General features: G+C 44.6%; 2 protein-coding genes across 13 annotated transcripts in view; both read left to right on the top strand.

The window, feature by feature from the left end:
- Positions 1 to 963, top strand: part of CCDC80 (coiled-coil domain containing 80) — a 183,117-nt gene extending 182,154 nt beyond the window's left edge. For all 6 annotated transcript variants that reach the window (XM_085896799.1, XM_085896800.1, XM_085896804.1 and 3 more), the window contains one exon: positions 284 to 963. In XM_085896799.1, the coding sequence (XP_085752925.1) occupies positions 284 to 508 (225 nt within the window). In that variant the 3' untranslated portion in view covers positions 509 to 963. The remainder of the gene's footprint in view (positions 1 to 283) is intronic.
- Positions 828 to 20,000, top strand: part of LOC147017802 (H/ACA ribonucleoprotein complex subunit DKC1-like) — a 75,132-nt gene continuing 55,959 nt past the window's right edge. For 4 of the 7 annotated variants that reach the window (XR_015062148.1, XM_085896807.1, XM_085896806.1 and 1 more), the window contains exons 1-2: positions 828 to 975; positions 10,859 to 10,905. Coding sequence is in view for 5 of the 7 variants with exons in the window: in XM_085896807.1 (XP_085752933.1) it covers positions 828 to 975; positions 10,859 to 10,905 (195 nt within the window). In the remaining 2 variants the exon portion in view is untranslated. Of the gene's footprint in view, positions 976 to 9,192; positions 9,264 to 10,858; positions 10,906 to 20,000 lie in introns of those variants that run through there. The other 3 variants (XM_085896809.1, XM_085896808.1, XM_085896810.1) reach the window with 3 other exon arrangements.

Below are 20,000 nucleotides of genomic sequence, written 5' to 3'. Positions count from 1 at the left end.
GCCACCTTTGGCATCTTCATTCATCTTCTTCATAATATAATGCAACCGTCTCAAAATTATGATATGGAGTATGATGTATTTTGATCAATAAAATTTCTTTTAAAAATGTCAAAAACTGTAAAGTGCATTTCCAAGAATGTGCTGCAGCACATTGCCCACTGAAGGTGGGCTGAGAAGGGCACTCCCACTCAGAGGATGGGAGTACCCGCTAGCACATATAATATATAGCTCCTCTCATGTTTATCTGCTTGCCTCCGCACCTTCCCCTCATCCCATCACACAGGTCGGTTCTTCTTACTTTTCAATGTTCCTTGTGGGCAAAGATGGGAATGTAAAGTCCTGGTATCCCTCTCCAATGTGGGACATGTCTACGATCTTTGACCTCATCGACTCCATGCAGCTACGACAGCAGGAAATGGGAATTCAGGCATCACTCGGTCTTCACTGCCAAATGAATGAATGGAGGGGATTTGAAAACTACCGCCATAATCGCACCCGTCATCATTAAGAGCAGGATCAATAACATTCTTGCCAATGAGGCTTATACTTTTTTGAACATAATGCTTCAAAGCTTGCATTTCATCATATTGTAATCTAGCCTTTCCTTGCTGTGTTTCATCTCACTCTGATTCGTATTTTTCCTATCTCGGTTTTTGCTGTTCTTCTACCAGTAGTACTTCTTGGATTTCATCCTGTGACTCATTCTGTTCCTTATTCCTTCCTTGTTTTTGTTTTCCTCATTTCTTTATTGTGTTCTTTTCCTCATGCCATCATTTTTGGATCCTTCATTTTGATGATTTCTTCTTTTTTTTCTCTCTAAAGACGGGATGACATATAGTGCTCTGCTGTGGTGCTGGGATGCCTATGATGCCAGCCCAATCTCTGGCATCTCCATGACCCAGCCACCAAGCCATCTTTTGTATCGAAATAAAGCTTGGTCAGCAGGCCACTGGCTGCAATCTTCATATGTTGAAGGTGCGAATGGACTTGCAGGTGGTATGACTTTACTTCTGTACATCATCAGAGGAACCTGTAATTGACCAAGTTCTTTTACGAAGTAAATTGCCCTTTATCACCAAGTTATAATGTTCATGACCAGTTACGAGTGACCTAATGTCTTCCAGGGGGCTATATAGAAACAACAACTTTATTCTATGGCCATTTCTTTGGGCTATGCACCTGCAATATATATATATATATATATATATATATATATATATATATATATATATATATATATATATATATATATATATATATATATATATATATATATATATATATATATATATATATATATATACACCGGGCATAGTGGCGTGCGCTTGTAATCCGGCTACTCGGAGGCTTGGGTTGGAGGATCGCTTGAGGACGGGGGCTCTGCACTGGGCAGGGTGTAGAGCAGCCCAGAATCATGGCGAAACCCAAATCCTGATCCCTGTGTCGTAAGAGGCGACCAGGGTTACGTCAGGAAGGGCATCCGGCGTAAAACCTGTGCCAAATCAGTATGCGGATCATAATGGATGATCCGCTGTGGCGACCCCTAACGGGAGCAGCCGAAAGATGAACAACAACATATATATATATATATATATTTTTTTTTTTTTTTGATATACATAGTCGAGGCTTGTGGAAGAGCTAGTACTAGTACACTGAATAGATCACGATGCAACAGGATAAAAGGAACAGTAGAGAGAGGGGTGAAACACCAACAGCAGAGACAAAGGCCAAGACAGGGGGAGTCGACAAATAATGGGTATGGGGAGTAATCGGGGCAGGAGAGAATGCACAGAAGGGGAACTCTCAGGAGGGAAAACTGAAAATTTGGAAGGAGGTGGGATTGGGGTGGGGGTTAACGAAGGTAATATCATGGTTTAGGAATGGGGATTATCTGAGATGATGGTGAACAGCTGTCTTGAAGACCTGGAGGAAATAATGAGATTGAAGAGGATGTGACATGGAAGTTGGTTCCACAGTTGGGAAAAATGAGGAACAAATGAGTGGATGTGAGCAGTGATTCTGTATTTAGGGGGTTAATGGTGAGCCCTGGAGAAACCTTCGGGGGCACAAAACACGGGAAGAGCAGAGGGTGGAAGACCAGAAAGGAGGCGGTGCAAGACAGAGAAACCACCGACCTGTCCATGATGGCGAAGTGGTAGGCCCATAGACTCAGCTTCATCATGGGACATTCCAATTCATCTTAAATGCCTTGGTTTCTACAGCGTCAAGCTGAACAGGTCGTAAGGCAGGGGAGCCAGCCCAGAGGGGAGAGCAGTACTCCATCAGGTTGCGGATGAAGGCATTGAAGGTGGATAGGAGTTCAGGTGTGCCAACGAAGGACTTTGTATGATGGAGGTTGCCCAGTCAACAGCTGGCTTTGGAGGCCAACTTTGAAATGTGGTTTGCCCAAGAAAGATCATAGCTGATGGTGAGACACAGGAGTTTGAATGACTGAACTTCCTCAAGAGGATTGTGAAGAAAGTAGATTGGTGGGTTTGCCAGACTGTCCTTTCGGAGAGAGATAGTGAGTGTGTGAGGTTTTGTTTTCAGGATTGGAAGACATATTCCAAGTGTTTTGACCAGTTTGTAATTTTTTTTCAAGGTCTGAAGGGAGGAAAGAGGCAACAATTTGCCTGTCAAAAGGATGCGGGATGTCATGGCAGAGGGTGAAGTCTTCAGAAAATAAATAAAGAGTATTTTCCAGAGTCAGAGAGATCATTTATGAAGATCAGGAATAAGACTGGACCCAGAACATTGCCTTAGGGCACTCCAGCCTTGACAGAGAGATGTAATGAAACATTGCTCAGGACCTTGTGCTTCAGTCCTCCACTTTTGTGCCATTATTCTCAGCACTTTTTTTAGACCCCTTTCCCTTTTATCTTATTTTGTACCCCGCCTCTATGAAAAGGTCAGAGATGGGGGACATTAACATGAGCTACGTCCGACTGACCAATCATCTGTCCATGTACTTTTGTGTACATGGTATTGTTGTGGGCCGGGGATCGGCTGCGAGCATGACCGCGAGGTGGAGCAGTAGGGTCGACTCCACCGAACACCCGGAATTTATAGGTCGTCACCCCGGATAACTCCGGAGCCGACGGGTCCCTTATCGGACCGAAGATCGCCAATAGGTCCACCGCGTGGGATAGGGTCGACTGGCAATTTCAATTTACCTAAATACTCACATCGTCCAAACAAGCCTGGTGTTGGCGCAGTGGTTAGGGCAGCGGCTTGGGATAAAAAAGGTCCTGAGTTCAAGCCCCGTTGGGCCACTGAATTAATACACCAGGGGTTTGACTCAGCCTGTCATCCTTCCGAGGTCAGCGAAGTGAGTACCAGGGTACTGGGCCGGTGTATACCCCGGTTAAAATAACTGTACCATATCCCTGTGTCGTAAGAGGTGACCAGGGTTGCGTAAGGAAGGGCATCCGGCGTAAAACATGTGCCAAATCACTATGCGGATCATACGGATGATCCGCTGTGGCGACCCCTAACGGGAGCAGCCGAAAGAAGAAGACTCACATCGTCCAAACTACCGGGGAAATTCACCCTCGGAGCAGCTCGAGCGGAATGAGCCAGTAGCATGCTCAAACTGTGCATGACCCGAGCGGATGGTCACCGAGCTTCCTTCAGTCCCAAATGCACCCCACTACAGCAACAACGGCCTTCTTTAATTCCCCAGCACGCACCGTGCAAAGCCAATGGAGGAAAGGACGAGGACGAGCTGAAACATTGTCGCCCTGTCATTGGTCAAAATGAGCGCCAAGGCCGTTGATTGGACCGGTGGGGCGTGACGGCCATCGCTGCAGACTGCCCTCCAAACAGGCAGAGGAATATTATCCTGCGTGGGCTCCGCCCACATACGTGCTGACACGCATGTAGGCAATGGCGTCGGCCAGAGCGAGGTGAGGGTGATGCTGGTGTTGTTGGAGAAGATTTATGGATGTAATAATAAAAGAAAACCCTGACGATCAAAGTCACTCCGCAGCGCATGAACATTTAATTACCCATTAAACAAGGGACGGGACCCTAACTAAAAACACACACTTACCGATATAACTGTTCTATAGGACCTTAATGTTGAGTGCTCATGACTTCCAGATTCGTAACAGTATTTCAAAAACCGTTGAATGTTTAACTTTGATATTGCAGATATCTCTTCCTTGTGACATTATCTCACTCTGATTAGAACACAGCTGTGATTGGCTGAATTATGTTGCCATGATGACCATCTTGGTAACTTGGCTAGTGTACATGATATTTCAAAAACTATTCAAGATTTAGCTTTCATATTGCACAGCTCTATTCCTTTCACCACCCAAAAGGTGGGGAACCTCGAGTATCAGCTCCTTGTTCTTTTACAGTGACCTAAGGCTCATGAAGGAATTTGTACATAAATCAAATGCATGACAAAGACATCAGTACACTTCAATGTATCGCCGTGCTGGCAACTGCACGGTGGCTTTTGAGTGACCTCAGTGACCCAATGTCGTGTGCCACTCTCTCTTGATTACCAGTACAGTTGTAAACTCGAACCAATCACCTCAGAAGTCAGGGCATGGCCCCAAATCAAACACAACATGAGCAGGATAAGTCATGGCATGAATCAGCAGTTTCATTAATTTATTGCATTATAAGCAAATCAGCAAAAGAGCAGGAAGTGATGGGAGGAATGGTAATGGAGAAACTCAAAGTGAGAAACGGTGGGAAAAATCGAAAATTCAAACAATTAATTGACATTTGTAGAAGCACATATGCATTCCCATCACTCTTCTGCGAACCCTCCCCCACCCCGGGCTGCTGAGAACAATGACTTGAAACCTCTAAAATGCTTGGGTCCAGACAGCTGAATAAAACAAACAGATAGATTGGGCAGAGGCGTAGAGAAGGCCGAGTGTGATAAAATAAAGAATGGGGACTTTGTCGCACACCCCTTCAGTGACCTCAGTTGAAGCAACTGGCCCACTGCTTGGCGGTTCGGGTTCGCCCTCTCACAGTTTCCATTTCCCTCCTGTGACAGCGCCCTGGTTATATGGAGAAACTGCGGGAGTCCTGTTCATCCCACGCAATAACCTGCGTGGCTCCTGGAATGCTTGTTCCGTCAATGTGAGAGCAAACAGCATTTCTGAGGAACCATGGCCCTGGCTATGGTGCTGAAAACAGCGTACTGGGTCTGTGTACTCGGGTCAGTTTCAAACTAGGTTACTCCACCTTGGACATGCTGCTTCTACTCCACCTAACAATGGTTGGAGGCTCTCAATGTCAGACTTGAGACCAAGGCCGTCTCTCTGGACATATCTCGTGCTATTGATACAGTCTAGCATCCTGCCTTTCCCTCCAAACTCTCTGCCTATAGAATCCAAGGCAAACTACACACATGGCTTACTGACTTCCTCTACTCTCGTAGCCAACGTGTAGCACTCAATGGAATCCTTGCATTTCCTCACCCTGTCAAGGCTGTAGTTCCCCAAGGCAGTGTGTTCTGGACCTGTGTGTGTGTGTGTGTGTGTGTGTGTGTGTGTGTGTGTGTGTGTGTGTGTGCGTGCGTGCACGCGCGTGCATCACTGTAGGGGGAGGGGGATGATGCAATGACCCGACAGGTAAATATGCGAGTCACGGAAAAACCACCTTCTCCCATCCCCCTTCAAAAAAAAACAAAACCATTATCTTCCATTTTTGTTGTAAACACGCTGGTGATATCCCTGAATTCTTGGTGTTGGCTTAATGGTGAGGGTGTGTTGGGCATGGGATGGACGCCTCGTATTGGCTTAATGGTTCGGGTGGTGGACTTGGGATCCTAGGATCCTGAATTCACAATCCCACTTCACTGTTGAATTAATACCAGGTGGGGTTGACTCTGCCTGTCATCCTTCCGAGGTCGGCAAAATGAGTGACAGCTTGCTGGTATACTGTGTTGGAGTGGTGACCCATCCAGGATTGTGCCCAATAGCCAAGGAGACTGCTTAAGCAGCACCAACGCTCTGCACAGAGTATGGCCCAAAAGGATGGATGGATGAATGGATATCCCTGAGCCTGCCATACTTTTTTCATCCCCACTCCGATCCTCCTAATTAAATTAAGTTGTCAGCTTGACTGATTTATTTAATCTGGTGTTGTTGTAGTGCAGGCATGATGGGCCGAATGGCCTCCACCTGCTGCGTCAAATTTCCTTGTGATTTATTTTTCAGTGTAAGCGATACACAAGGATAAGCACAAGGAATTTAGACGCAGGAGGAGGAGGCCATTCGGCCCATCATGCCTGTGCCAGTGTTGATTACTGACTTCTGGACCTGTGTTTGTGTGTGTGTGTGTGTGTGTGTGTGTGTGTGTGTGTGTGTGTGTGTGTGTGTGTGTGTGTGTGTTGTTGTTAGGGTTAGCCACATTAACAGCCACATCAACATCAGACAATCTATCTATAATTCCAGCAATCTGTGTGTGTGTGTGTGTGTGTGTGTGTCTGTCTGTCTGTCTGTCTGCGACCGCCGTTTCTCGACGACCGCTGGTCCGATCTGATTGAAACTTGCCAGGAATATTGCCGGGGCCCCGCAGATGTGCCTTTTCGAGGTTTGATGTCAATCGGACAAGCGGTTCCCAAGTTACGGCCATTTTACTGCGTTTTCAGTGTTGAAAAGGTGTATATATGGCAGCTGAAGGTGTCGTTCCACCTTCTCACCTTATCATGCCAATTTTTGTCCCAAATTATTAATAACCGGACGATCACCGGTCCGATCAGATTGAAACTTGCCAGGAATATTGCCGGGGACCCGCTGATGTACCTTTTCAAGGTTTGATATCAATCGGACAAGCGGTTCCCAAGTTACGGCCATTTATCTGTCGACCAATGACAAGACACGGTGCTATGACATCACTAATGACGTCACAATTAATGTTTTTATTTATTTATTTATTTTTTATTTTATTTTATTTGCACGATTGACGGTCCGATCTGATTGAAACTTGCCAGGAATATTGCTGGGGACCCGCTGATGTGCCTTTTCAAGCTTTGATATTAATCGGACAAGCGGTTCCCAAGTTACGGCCATTTACCTGTCGACCAATGACAAGACACGGTGCTATGACGTCACGAATGACGTCACAATTAACATTTATTTATTTATTTATTATTTTTTATTTATTTTGCACGATTGATGGTCTGATCTGATTGAAACTTGCCAGGAATATTGCTGGGGACCCGTGGATGTGCCTTTTCGAGGTTTGATATTAATCGGACGAGCAGTTCCCAAGTTACGGCCATTTATCTGTCAACCAATATCTGCGAGTGAGGGGAACGGGAGAGGGGGGATGAGAGTGGGGGCGAGAGAGGAGGGGGGAGAGAGGAAGGGCGAGACTAGGGGGGATAGAGGGGGTGCAATAGAGGGGGGCAAGAGAGGGCTGCACATACTGGCACTCACCTACGGGCACGCACCTACGGGCCTGTACTAGTTTATATAATAAGAGAAAATGCAAAATATATTTGGGGTTGTTTTTTCTTTTTTTTTTTTCTTTCTGGGGGATGGGGAGATGGGTGAAGACGGTTCTTGGGTAAAACCATACAGCATCAAGTGCATACCAACCACCCCTTGATGAGACCCCCACAGGTAAAACAATGCACAAAATCTCCCATCAATGGTCCAGTTACCGAAAAGTTCTGCCAACATCCCTACACCGTCCATCTGCATAACTTCCAGGTACCTATATAATTCCAATATAAACTTGTGTACAGTTTCTGCTGCCACTATCTCTCAAGGGAGGCCATTCCATGCATTTACTACTCTGAGTGAAAGTCCCCTGCCTTATTACCGTCTTAACTCTCCTCTTCTTGACTCTCGGACCATGACCCCAGGTTCTGTCACTGTCGACTTTGCTGAATAATTCATCTGCACTTATTTAATCTCGACCTTTCATTATCTTAAACATCTCTATCATTTCTCCTCGTAACCGCCTCCTTTCTCGTGTATAAAGCCCTGTCTCCTCCAGCCGCTCCTCAGAGCTGAGTCTAGCTCGGCCTGGAATCAATCTCGTAGCCCTGCACGGAACCATCGTCATGGCATCTATGTGCTTCCTAAGTTGTGGTCACCACAACCGCACAGAGTATTCTAGATGTGCCCTCACTAAATTCCCATGCAATGTTAACACCACCTATTTTGATTTATAAATGATCCCCCTCCAAATACAATCTAAAACCCGATTTGCTCCACCTGTAGCTGCCTGGCACTGCACTGCCTGCTGACCTCCCATATCTATTACCACCCCCAGATCTTTCTCTTGTGTGACACGCTCCAAACTTACCCCTTGCATCCTGTAATCTATATTTTCATTGTTCTTCCCCATCCCCAACACCTTACACTTCCTCAGGTTAAACTCCATCTGCCAATCTTTTGCCCAATCTATGCAAGTATCAATAGTTTCCTGAATCTGATCACCACCCCCTCTGCTGTCCACCTTCCCTCCAAGCTTTGTGTCATCTGCAATTTTGGAAAGCTTACTCTTTATCCCACTATCCAAATCGTTGATGTAAATAATGAATAGTAATGGTCCGAGTACAGATCCCTGAGGTACCCCACCACTTACATCCTTTTGAATTCTTCATCCTACGAGTATCTTACTGTTTTTACAATCTCTAATCTCTACCCACACAGAATCCTCAACATTCATCCCCCCTTAATGTCACCAATGCTGTCCTTTACCCAGATTGCTCCTCCTCCTCCTCCTCCTCCTCCACCTCCTCCTCCTCCTATTCTCTCCTTCCCATCACACCGATACACCTTGTCGCCTTCTAATCCTGTCCTCCAGTTACTCTCCTCCTTAAACCATGTCTCACTCACTGCAACGACATCATACTCCTCGATATCCACTTCGGCTTCAAGCTCTTCATTGTTATTATTTAAACTTCTGACATTAGAAGAGAATATGTTTAACTTTTCCCTTCCTGAAATTCCATTTTCTTTCCTGGCCTGACTCATCACAATTACATCATCAGTTCCTTCTTTATTAAAGAGAGGAGTTGATGAAATATTCTAAGCGGTGTATTAGCTCGAGGTACTGTTTGGTGTAACTAATGTTTTTATAATTATACTCAACTCATGTAACGTCTTTCAAAAATAAACCCGTTGTTCAACATCTATAACTAGGATTTGTAAATGTCGATGGAAGTAAATTTCCTTGTGCTGTATAAGTTTAAATAACCGTTGGCATTGTCCGCTATTTCGCGCATGCGTAGTTCACCGCCAACGCCACGTGGTGCTGAGACATGTCGGTGGAAGGTAAGTTCTTCCTCCTCCTTCTCCTCAGATGTGAAGTGTTCTTTTGCGCCGAAAGCAGTGAGTTACCTGTGGTGCCATAATTGCTCAATGAAGTGAACTTGTGCTCAGACTTGTCGGTTGTTGCGGGTCCGAATCCGAAGTGCGCTTTCATTGAGGATTTTAAACGAAACTCGAACCTCGGCCCTTTCGATATTTTTCCTGAAACGGTAGAAACGATGTTTCTTTAAACCGTTGGACCTGAACTTTTCAGCTTTTTCTCTCTATTTTTTTATTTATTATTATTTAAATTCATGAATTTATTTATTTATATATATTTATATCCTCTTCTTCTTTCGGCTGCTCCCGTTAGGGGTCGCCACAGCGGATTATCCGTATGATCCGCACAGTGATTTGGCACAGGTTTTACGCCGGATGCCCTTCCTGACGCAACCCTGGTCACCTCTTACGACACAGGGATATGGTACACCTATTTTAACCGGGGTATACACCGGCCCAGTACACTGGTACTCATTTCGCCGACCTCGGAAGGATGACAGGCTGAGTCAACCTCCTGGTGTGTATTAATTCAAGCGGCCAAAGGGGCTTGAACTCAGGGACTTTTGGATCCCAAGCCGCTACCCTAACCACTACGCCAACACCAGGCTACATACATATATATATATATATATATATATATATATATATATATATATATATATATATATATATATATATATATATATATATATATATATATATATATACACATACTTTTTTTTTTTTAGGTCATCTCTGCCGAGATGACCTAATAAAGCTGGACCAAATGTCTGTCCGTCAAATTTTCTTTCCGATCTTGATGAAACTTAGTATTTGGGTAGAGGTCGATGAGTGTTGCACAACGATATAACTTTTGTCCTGGTTCAAGGTCAGGTCAAGGTCACGAGGTCACGTAAGTTATAAAAATCGCCATTTTCAAAACCTATCTAGTCTGCCATTCTACAAGACATTCGGCAACTGTTTATTGATTATGATAGTAAAAAATATTATCTTGTGTCTAACCGGACAGATTTTTGAATTTCCGTCCCGTTTGGCCGCCACGTAGCCTGGAAGATGGTCAAAAACACCTCCCGGTACAAAGAAAACTTTTTACTTCCGATCTTGATGAAATTTGGTATGTGGGTAGAGGTCGATGAGTGATACCCAACGACATATTTTTTTTCCCGAATTCGAGGTCAGGGTCAAGGTCACGAGGTCATGAAAGTTGTGAAAGTCGCAATTTTCAAAACCTATCTCGTCTGTCATTTTTGGAGGTATCTGGCAACGGTTCATCGATTTATGAGAGTAAAAAAGCATTATAGAGATGACGGTCACCCCCATACAGGGGTAAATTTTTTAAATATATTTTTATATATATTTATTTTTATTTTATATATATATCTATATATATACACACAATAAACGAGGCTCATCGAAGAGCAAGACGTGTTTTAAGTGTAACATTGCCTGAAGCATTCATTGTACTTGACATGCTTTGATGTATTCGTTTGGATAAGTGACTAGGAATGTGTTCCACGTGTTTTCCCACGTATTCTTCCATGTCCGCCATGTTCCTCCAGGCATCAGCAGAAAGAGGGCTCGGCGGAGTATACTGCGCCATGTCGGGGTACGTTTTCGCATCTTAATCATTATTCTTTCTCCGTTACATCGACACATGGCAGTCAGGTGATGGAGGGTAAAAAGGCAACGAACCGACAGTTGGACACAACATGAACCCGAACTGCACTCGCAGAGCGAATAGTGAGTGAGTTTCTCTTGCGTGGTCATTCCGAACAAAAATAATACCCTAACTCTTGGTTTTTCAAACCCGGGGGCATGACCCCAAGTGGGGTCGCCGAGCAAATTTCGTGGGGTCGCGGGTGTCCGCTTGCAGCGAAAAAAAAAAATTGTCTATTTTCGATCGTTGTTCGCTTTTACAGGATGTAATATAAACGGTTCGTTCAAAGTATGGGAACCGGCGCAACATGATGCTTAGAATGGGATCCAGCCGATGCGCGGGCTCGCTGAAGGGCAGTTCATTTTGGCGTGAAATTAGTGGTTTGATCCACGGCCTCTCAGACTCAGACTCTGACTCCATCATTAATGTCTATTCACGTCTCCACGTACGACTCGAGAACTTATTTGTGATGGCAGCACCGGCCACCGGCAAATCTCGAGAACGTTCTTACCAGGATAAATTTCTGGACCTTGGATTTTACTACATGGTGGATAAAAGTGCGGCACAGAGGCCTCAGTGTGTGATTTGTTTCGAAGTGCTTTCTACGGAGTCTATGAAACAAAATAAGTTGCAGAGGCATTTCACTACAAAACATGCGCCTTATCAAGATAAGGAGAGAGCGTTCTTTGAGAAGAAACTTCTTGCACTCAAGAATATGCGTCTTGACAGAGAGGGTACATGCCATCAGACCAATTCTCTGGTATTGAGTGTCGCTCCATGTTGCCAAGACTAAAAAGCCTCACTCCATTGCGGAAGAACTCGTGCTGCCATGTGCAAATTACATGGTATCTCTGATGGTTGGGGAGGAAGCGGCGAAGAAACTGGCAGTTATACCCCTCTCTGACAACACCATCCAACGCAGAATTGAAGATATGAATCTGGACGTAACGGCTCAGGTCGTACAGAAGATCAAGGAATCGCCGTGGCACGCCATACAGTTGGACGAGTCCACTGATATCGCATCGTACACGCAACTCATCGTCTGGGTCCGCTTCATCAAGACTGATAACTTTGTCAATGAGCCTCTGCTCATCAAACCATTGGAGGCCACCACCAAAGGCGAGGACATTTTTGGGAAAGTAGAGCAGTTTTATTGTGACCATGATCTGGACTTCGGAAAGTTGCTCGGTTCTACAACAGATGGCGTGCCAGCAATGTTAGGAGTGCGTTCTGGATTCAAGGCTAACTTGCTTGGGGGTGGCTCAGACCTCCATGGTACACTGCATGATTCACCGAGAAGCGCTCGCCTCTCGTACTTTGCCAGAAACCTTGCAGAGCATGCTCTCAGAAGTCGTAAAAATGGTGAATCGCATCAAATCGAATGCCCTCAGCACTAGGTTATTCAGGCTATTCTGCCAGGAGATGGACGCCGACCACAAGAATTTACTATTCTACACTCAAGTCAGATGGTTATCTCGAGGAAACCTTCTTCTGCGCGTTTACAAGCTCAAAGATGAACTGAAGGAGTTCCTACGCACACAAGGGAAAACGGCATGGGTAGCATTGCTTGAGTCGGACTCATGGCTCTCAGAACTGTGCTATGTCGTTGACATCTTTGAACATCTCAATGTCCTCCACCGCTCCCTCCAAGACAAAAACGCCAACCTCATGATTTTTCACGACAAAATGAGCAGATTTCTGGCGACCCTAAAATTACTGGCAGACAGAGCAGCTGTGAAGCGCTTCAGCCTTTTCCCCCATCTGGTGGAGCATCTAACGACCTGCCAGTACGATGATACTGAGCTCGACAGTCTTTCTGGGGAGATAGCACGTAGCCTTCGGTCGCCCATTGAACAGTTCGAGCACTATTTCCCTGAGCTGGATGTGCAGTCCTTTTCTGTGGTTCGGGACCCTTTCACGGCTCCACTGGACTCGATTGCTGATGAAGATGATTCAGCATATTAAGAGCTTGTACAGCTCCAGCAGGATTCAGGAGTGCAGGCTCTTGCGCGGACGAATTCGTTGTCAACATTCTGGTGCAAAATGCTGCCGTCGTACCCGACCCTGTCACGGTGTGCCATTAAGGTTCTCCTGCCATATCCTTCATCATACTTTTGTGAGCAGTCGTTCTCCACCATGGTGATGATTAAAACAAAGTACAGAAATCGCCTAGAAATGGAGCATGATATGATCCTGGCATTGTCATGTACTTCTTCACGAATAGAGAAATTGGTTTCTGAAAAACAGGCTCATCCTTCTCACTGATGTATCTAAATGTCATTCGGACTAATCTTCTGAAACATTCAACTGTACTATTTGGATACTGTCGGCTATTCTCCGTTTACTCATCTCTGAAAACATGACGATGGTGAATAAAGTAAACAATAAATATTCTTGTGTCACATGAAATCTTATCTTGTATATTATGAATTGGATTTTGAATCTTTTGGGTCGTGCGATGTAGAGGGGTTCTGAAATTGGGTCGCCACTAAAAAAAGTTTGAAAACCACTGCCCTAACTGAACACGCTACCTTACGGCCCATTTACCATATCATCCACGCACCCTCTTTTGTTATCGTTTCTTGGCAATTTTTTGACGTCATGAATTTAATTCTTATTCACATTGGGTCATAGGTCATATCTATATTTGTGTGTGTGTGTTCAAAAAAAAGTTATATTTTTTTGACATCGATTTCAGTTCAACCAATTATGGCGGAAATACCACATTACCGATGACTTATCGTCATCGTTATCACCTGATAGATGATAGTTGACTCGTGTGGAGTTGGCGACTTATGCCAAGTTTCAATTTTCTTTGTTGAGTGGTTTTTGAGAAAATGTTCAAATTGTTTTTCTTTCAATCCACCAGAGTTGCCATACCACGTGACCTATGATGTCAGTTCGCAATGAAATAGTCTCCATGGGGAGTCCCTCCCGATGTTTGAAGTTTTGCATCGATTGGACAAGCTGTTGCTTATATCGACAAAATATATCGATGTTGTTGCACCCACAGGACAACAACAAGGACAAGGAAATCAAACACAGGTGGAGGCCATTCAGCCCATCATGCCTGCATGAACAGCACAACAACCCAAAATCATTTTAATGAATGAAAGAAAAAAAAAAAACCAAATTGGATTTTATAATTATTATTTTTGTATTTTTTTTTTTTTTTTTTTGTATTTTTTTTGTATTTTTTTCTTTCTTCTCCTCGGAGAGGGAGCATGGGCTTGGTTAAAGACACACATCAACCACACAACCACCCTTAACAAGACCCCCACCAACAGCACTCCATACACAATCACCCATCAATACTCAAACTACCTAAAAATCTGATCAACATTCCCATACCCCTCTCTCCATAACTTCCAGGTACCTATCTAATTCTAATTTAAACTTATCGCCTGTTTCTGCTGCCAGTACCTTTTCAGGGAGACCATTCCATGCATCAACTACTCTCCGAGTGAAAGTCCCCTGCCTTACTACCGTCTTGACTCTCCTCTTCTTTACTCTCAGGCCATGGCCCCTGGTTCTGTCACTGTCTCCTCTGTTGAACAATTCATCTGCACTTATTTTATCTATACCTTTCATTATCTTAAACGTCTCCATCATATCTCCTCGTAACCACCTCCTTTCCAGTGAATAAAGCCCTGCCTATGCCTACGATGTCCACTGCCTTTCCCTTCAACCGCTATCATAGCTGAGTCGAGCTAGGCCCAGAAACGATCGAGTAGACCGAGGCTGAACCTTCTCTGTGGCATCTACGTCCTTCCGGAACTGTGGTAACCAAAACTGCACACTATTCTGGATGTGGCCTCACTAAATTCCTGTACAATGTTAACACCACCTCTTTTGATTTAATATTGATCCCCCTCCTTACACAGCATAAAACCCTATTTGCTTTACCTGAAGCTGCCTGGCATTGTACTGCCTGCTTACCACCCCCAGATCTTTCTCCTGTGTGACACGCTCCAAAATTACCCCTTGCATCCTGTAATCTCTATTTTCATTGTTCTTTCCCATCCCCCCCAACACCTTACACTTTCTCAGGTTGAATTCCATCTGCCAGTCTTTTGCCCAATCCATACAAGTATCAATAATCTCTTGTATCTGTTCACCACCCCCTTTGCTATCCACCCAACCTCCAACCTTTGTGTCATCCACAAATTTGGAAAGCATACTCTTTACCCCACTATCTAAATCGTTGATATAAATATTGAATTGCAATGGTCCGAGTACTGATCCCTGAGGTACCCCGCCACTTGCATCCTACCAGCAAGACATCCTCCCACTCACAGCCACTCTTTGCTTCCTATCACTAAGCCAGTTTGCAATCCAATTAGTGACCTCACTAGTCATTCCACAATCCCTCACTTTGGCTAACAACCTCTGATGTCATACCTTATAAAATACCTTCTTAAAGTTGACATACTATGTTCACTGCCTTTCCCTCATCCACCAAATCAGACACTGCTTCATAGAACTCTTAAAGATTTGTTAAACAGGAGTTACCTTTGGTAAACTCATGCTGACTACCTTTATTTAGTTTGTATTTGTTTAAATGGTTCCTCATCCGGTCTTTAATTAATGTCTCCAACATCTTCCCCACAACTGAAGTCAAACTAACAGGTCAATAGTTTCCCAATTCTTCTCTGGATCCTTTCTTAAATAAAGGTGTTACATTTGCGACTCTGCAATCCTCCGGTACCTGTCCTGACTCCAGTGAGCTATTGAAAATATCTGTTAACATCTCATTTACCTGCTCAGCCACCTCTCTCAATACTCTCGGTTGCATATTATCTTCACCCGGAGCCTCATCGTCTTTTTGATTTCCGAGCTGTTCCTTTACTTCCTCCACTCCAACCTGGATCTTCTGTAAAAGCCCTTCCTCATCTCCTCGATAGATACTCTCAGCTATTGGCAATTCTCCTGACTGATCTTGTGTAAAAGTTGAAGAAAACAAGCTCAAATGAGCTAAGATCCTTGTCCTCTTAATGATGACGTCATAAAAACGAATATGACGTCATTGTGATGTATCAGGTTTGCGATAAATTATCTGTGCTAATGCCCGGCTTGATTCCCACAAACAAAATTCAAACAGCTTACCTAGTTTCGGAGATAAAGGTATAGGCGATTTCCATTAGCAGCGATATTATGACGTCAACTTTTTTTCTCGGAAAAAAATTTCCAAAATCGGAGATGGTTACTGCCTGCGCGTGGGCTTTCTGCATATACATGGCAAGTTTCACGAAGATCCGATGAAAACTCTGGGTTGTGAAACAAAAAATGTCAAAAAATAGGAATGACGTCATAAAAATTGATATGACGTCATAGTGATGTATCGTATGTGCGGTAATTCATATCTGCTAATGCCCTGTTCGATTCCCGCAAACAGAATTCAAAAAGCTTGCCCAGTTTCAGAGATAATTTTTGAGGCGATTTCCATTAGCGGAGATATTTTGACGTCATAACTTTTTTTTTCTAGGAGGAATTTTCAAAATCGGAGATGGTTACTGTCTGCGCAGGCTATTTTTTACATATATATGCCAAGTTTCAGGAAGTTTCGATGAAAACTGTACGCTGTGAAACAAAAAAGTCCACAAGAAGAAGATGAAGAACAACAACATGAGTAAGACTTAGAGATCCTCCACGAGGATCTAAATACCTGTTTAATAAGCCTGCCATCTCATTTTCATCACTAACTACTCTTGCGGTGCTATTCCTCAATGGGCCCACACTGTTCTTTCCCCCTGATATACTTAAAGAAAGCCTTGCTATTATGTTTAATATTCTTAGCCATGTCCTACTCGTACTCTCTTTTGGCTTGCAGAGTGATTTTCTTCACTTGCCTCTGTTTACTCCGATAGTGATATAAATCTAACTCCAATCCTGCTATTTTAAACCGAATAAATTATGCCATTTGGTCAGCGGGGTACCGGTACTGTTGGTACTGGTACTGTTGGTCCGCGGGGTACCGGTGGAAATTGTGTTACTGCTGGGTGAAGGAGGAGAAGGAGACTGGGAAGGCGTGTCCAGAGGCAGTGGGAGAGGGGGAAGGGTAGAAGTGTGGAGTTGAGAGTTAGAACTCTGAATGTTGGGACTATGACTAGCAAAGGGCGAGAGTTGGCTGATATGATGGAGAGAAGAAAGGTGGACATACTGTGTGTGTACAAGAGAGAAAGTGGATGGGGAGCAAGGCTTGGAGCATTGGAGGTGGTTTCAAACTGTTCTACCATGGTGTGGATGGGAGGAGAAATTGTGTCGGGGTAATTCTGAAGGAGGATTATGTCAAGAGGGTATTGGAGGTGAGGAGAGTGTCTGACCGAGTGATGAGTGTGAAGTTGGAAATTGAAGGGGTGATGATTAATGCCATCAGTGCATATGCCCAGCAAGTGGGGTGTGAGATGGAGTATAAAGAAGATTTCTGGAGTGAGTTAGATGAAGTGGTGGAGAGTGTATCCAAGGATGAAAGAGTGGTGATTAGAGCAGATTTCAATGGGCATGTTGGGGAAGGGAATAAAGGGGATGAGGAGATGATGGGTAGGTACGGTTTAAACGAGAGGAATGTGTAAGGGAAAATGGTGGTAGATTTTGCAAAAAGAATGGAAATGGCGGTGGTAAATACATATTTCAAGAAGAAGGAGGAACACAGGGTGACGTACAAGAGTGGAGGAAAGTGCACACAGGTGGATTACATCTTAAGCAGGAGATGCAACCTGAAAGAGATTAGAGACTGTAAGGTGGTGGCAGGGGAGAGTGTAGCTCGATAGCATCGATTGGTGGTCTGTAGGATGATTTTGGAGGTGAGGTTGAGGAAGAGAGTGAGGGCTGAACCAAGGACCAGATAGTGGAAGCTAAACGAGGAAGACTGTTGCATGAAATTTAGGGAGGAGGTGAGACAGGTGTTGGATGGTGGTAAAGAGGTGTGGGATGATTGGACAACTACAGCAGAAGTGGTGAGGGAGATAGCCAGGAAGGTACTTGGTGTGGCATCTGGACAGAGGAAGGAAGATAAGGAGACTTGGTGGTGGAACGAGGAAGTACAGGAAAGTATAAGGAAGAAGAAGTTGGCGATGAAGAAAGTAGACAGGAGTACAAGGAGTGGCGGCGCAAGGCGAAGAGAGAGGTGGCAAAGGCTAAAGAAAAGGCATATGGCGAGCTGTATGAGAAGTTTGATACAAAAGAAGGGGAAAAGGATTTGTACCGATTGGCCAGACAGAGGGACCGAGCTGGGAAGGATGTGCTGCAGGTTCGGGTGATAAAGGACGCAAATGGGAATGTGCTGACGAGCGAGCAGAGTGTGTTGAGAAGGTGGATGGAGTACTTTGAAGAGAGTGAGAGAGAGAGAGAGTGAGAGAGAGAGTGAGAGAGAGAGTGAGAGAGAGAGTGAGAGAGAGAGAGAGTGAGAGAGTGAGACAGTGAGAGAGAGAGTGAGAGAGAGAGTGAGAGAGAGAGTGAGAGAGAGAGTGAGAGAGAGAGTGAGAGAGTGAGAGTATGAGAGAGAGAGTATGAGAGAGAGAGTATGAGAGAGAGAGAGTATGAGAGAGAGAGAGTATGAGAGAGAGAGAGTATGAGAGAGAGAGAGTATGAGAGAGAGAGAGTATGAGAGAGAGAGAGAGTATGAGAGAGAGAGAGAGTATGAGAGAGAGAGAGAGCATGAGAGCGAGAGAGAGTATGAGAGGGAGAGAGAGGATGAGAGGGCGAGAGAGTATGAGAGAGAGAGGGAGAATGAGAGAGAGAGAGAGAGTATGAGAGAGAGAGAGAGAGTATGAGAGAGAGAGAGAGAGTATGAGAGAGAGAGAGAGAGTATGAGAGAGAGAGAGAGAGTATGAGAGAGAGAGAGAGAGAGAGAGAGAGAGAGAGAGAGAGAGAGAGAGAGAGAGAGTATGAGAGAGAGAGAGAGAGTATGAGAGAGAGAGAGAGAGTATGAGAGAGAGAGAGAGAGTATGAGAGAGAGAGAGAGAGTATGAGAGAGAGAGAGAGAGTATGAGAGAGAGAGAGTATGAGAGAGAGAGAGAGAGAGAGAGAGTATGAGAGAGAGAGAGAGTATGAGAGAGAGAGTATGAGAGAGAGAGAGAGTATGATGAGAGAGAGAGAGTATGAGGAGAGAGAGAGAGTATGAGGAGAGAGAGAGAGTATGAGGAGAGAGAGAGAGTATGAGGAGAGAGAGAGAGTATGAGGAGAGAGAGAGTATGAGGAGAGAGAGAGAGTATGAGGAGAGAGAGTATGAGAGAGAGAGAGTATGAGAGAGAGAGAGTATGAGAGAGAGAGAGTATGAGAGAGAGAGAGAGTATGAGAGAGAATGAGAGAGAGAGAGAGAGAGAGAGAGAGAGAGAGAGAGAGAGAGAGAGAGAGAGAGAGAGAGAGAGAGAGAGAGAGAGAGAGAGAGAGAGAGAGAGAGAGAGAGAGAGAGAGAGAGAGAGAGAGAGAGAGTATGAGAGAGAGAGAGAGAGAGAGAGAGAATGAGAGAGAGAGAGAGAGAGAGAGAGAGAGAGAGAGAGAGAGAGAGAGAGAGAGAGAGAGAGAGAGAGAGAGAGAGAGAGAGAGAGAGAGAGAGAGAGAGAGTATGAGAGAGAGAGAGAGTATGAGAGAGAGAGTATGAGAGAGAGAGAGAGTATGAGAGAGAGAGAGTATGAGAGAGAGAGAGTATGAGAGAGAGAGAGTATGAGAGAGAGAGAGTATGAGAGAGAGAGAGTATGAGAGAGAGAGAGTATGAGAGAGAGAGAGGATGAGAGAGAGAGAGTATGAGAGAGAGAGAGTATGAGAGAGAGAGAGAATGAGAGAGAGAGAGAATGAGAGAGAGAGAGTATGAGAGAGAGAGAGTATGAGAGAGAGAGAGTATGAGAGAGAGAGAGTATGAGAGAGAGAGAGTATGAGAGAGAGAGAGTATGAGAGAGAGAGAGTATGAGAGAGAGAGAGTATGAGAGAGAGAGAGTATGAGAGAGAGAGAGAGAGTATGAGAGAGAGAGAGAGTATGAGAGAGAGAGAGAGAGTATGAGAGAGAGAGAGAGAGAGTATGAGAGAGAGAGAGAGAGTATGAGAGA

The sequence above is a fragment of the Eptatretus burgeri genome, chromosome 10, assembly GCF_056783735.1.
Source record: "Eptatretus burgeri isolate ZD-2024b chromosome 10, Ebu_testis_v1, whole genome shotgun sequence".
NCBI lineage: Eukaryota > Metazoa > Chordata > Myxini > Myxiniformes > Myxinidae > Eptatretus > Eptatretus burgeri.
The sequence above is the reverse complement of the archived record's forward strand: the minus strand, read 5'-3'. Positions and strand labels throughout refer to the sequence as shown.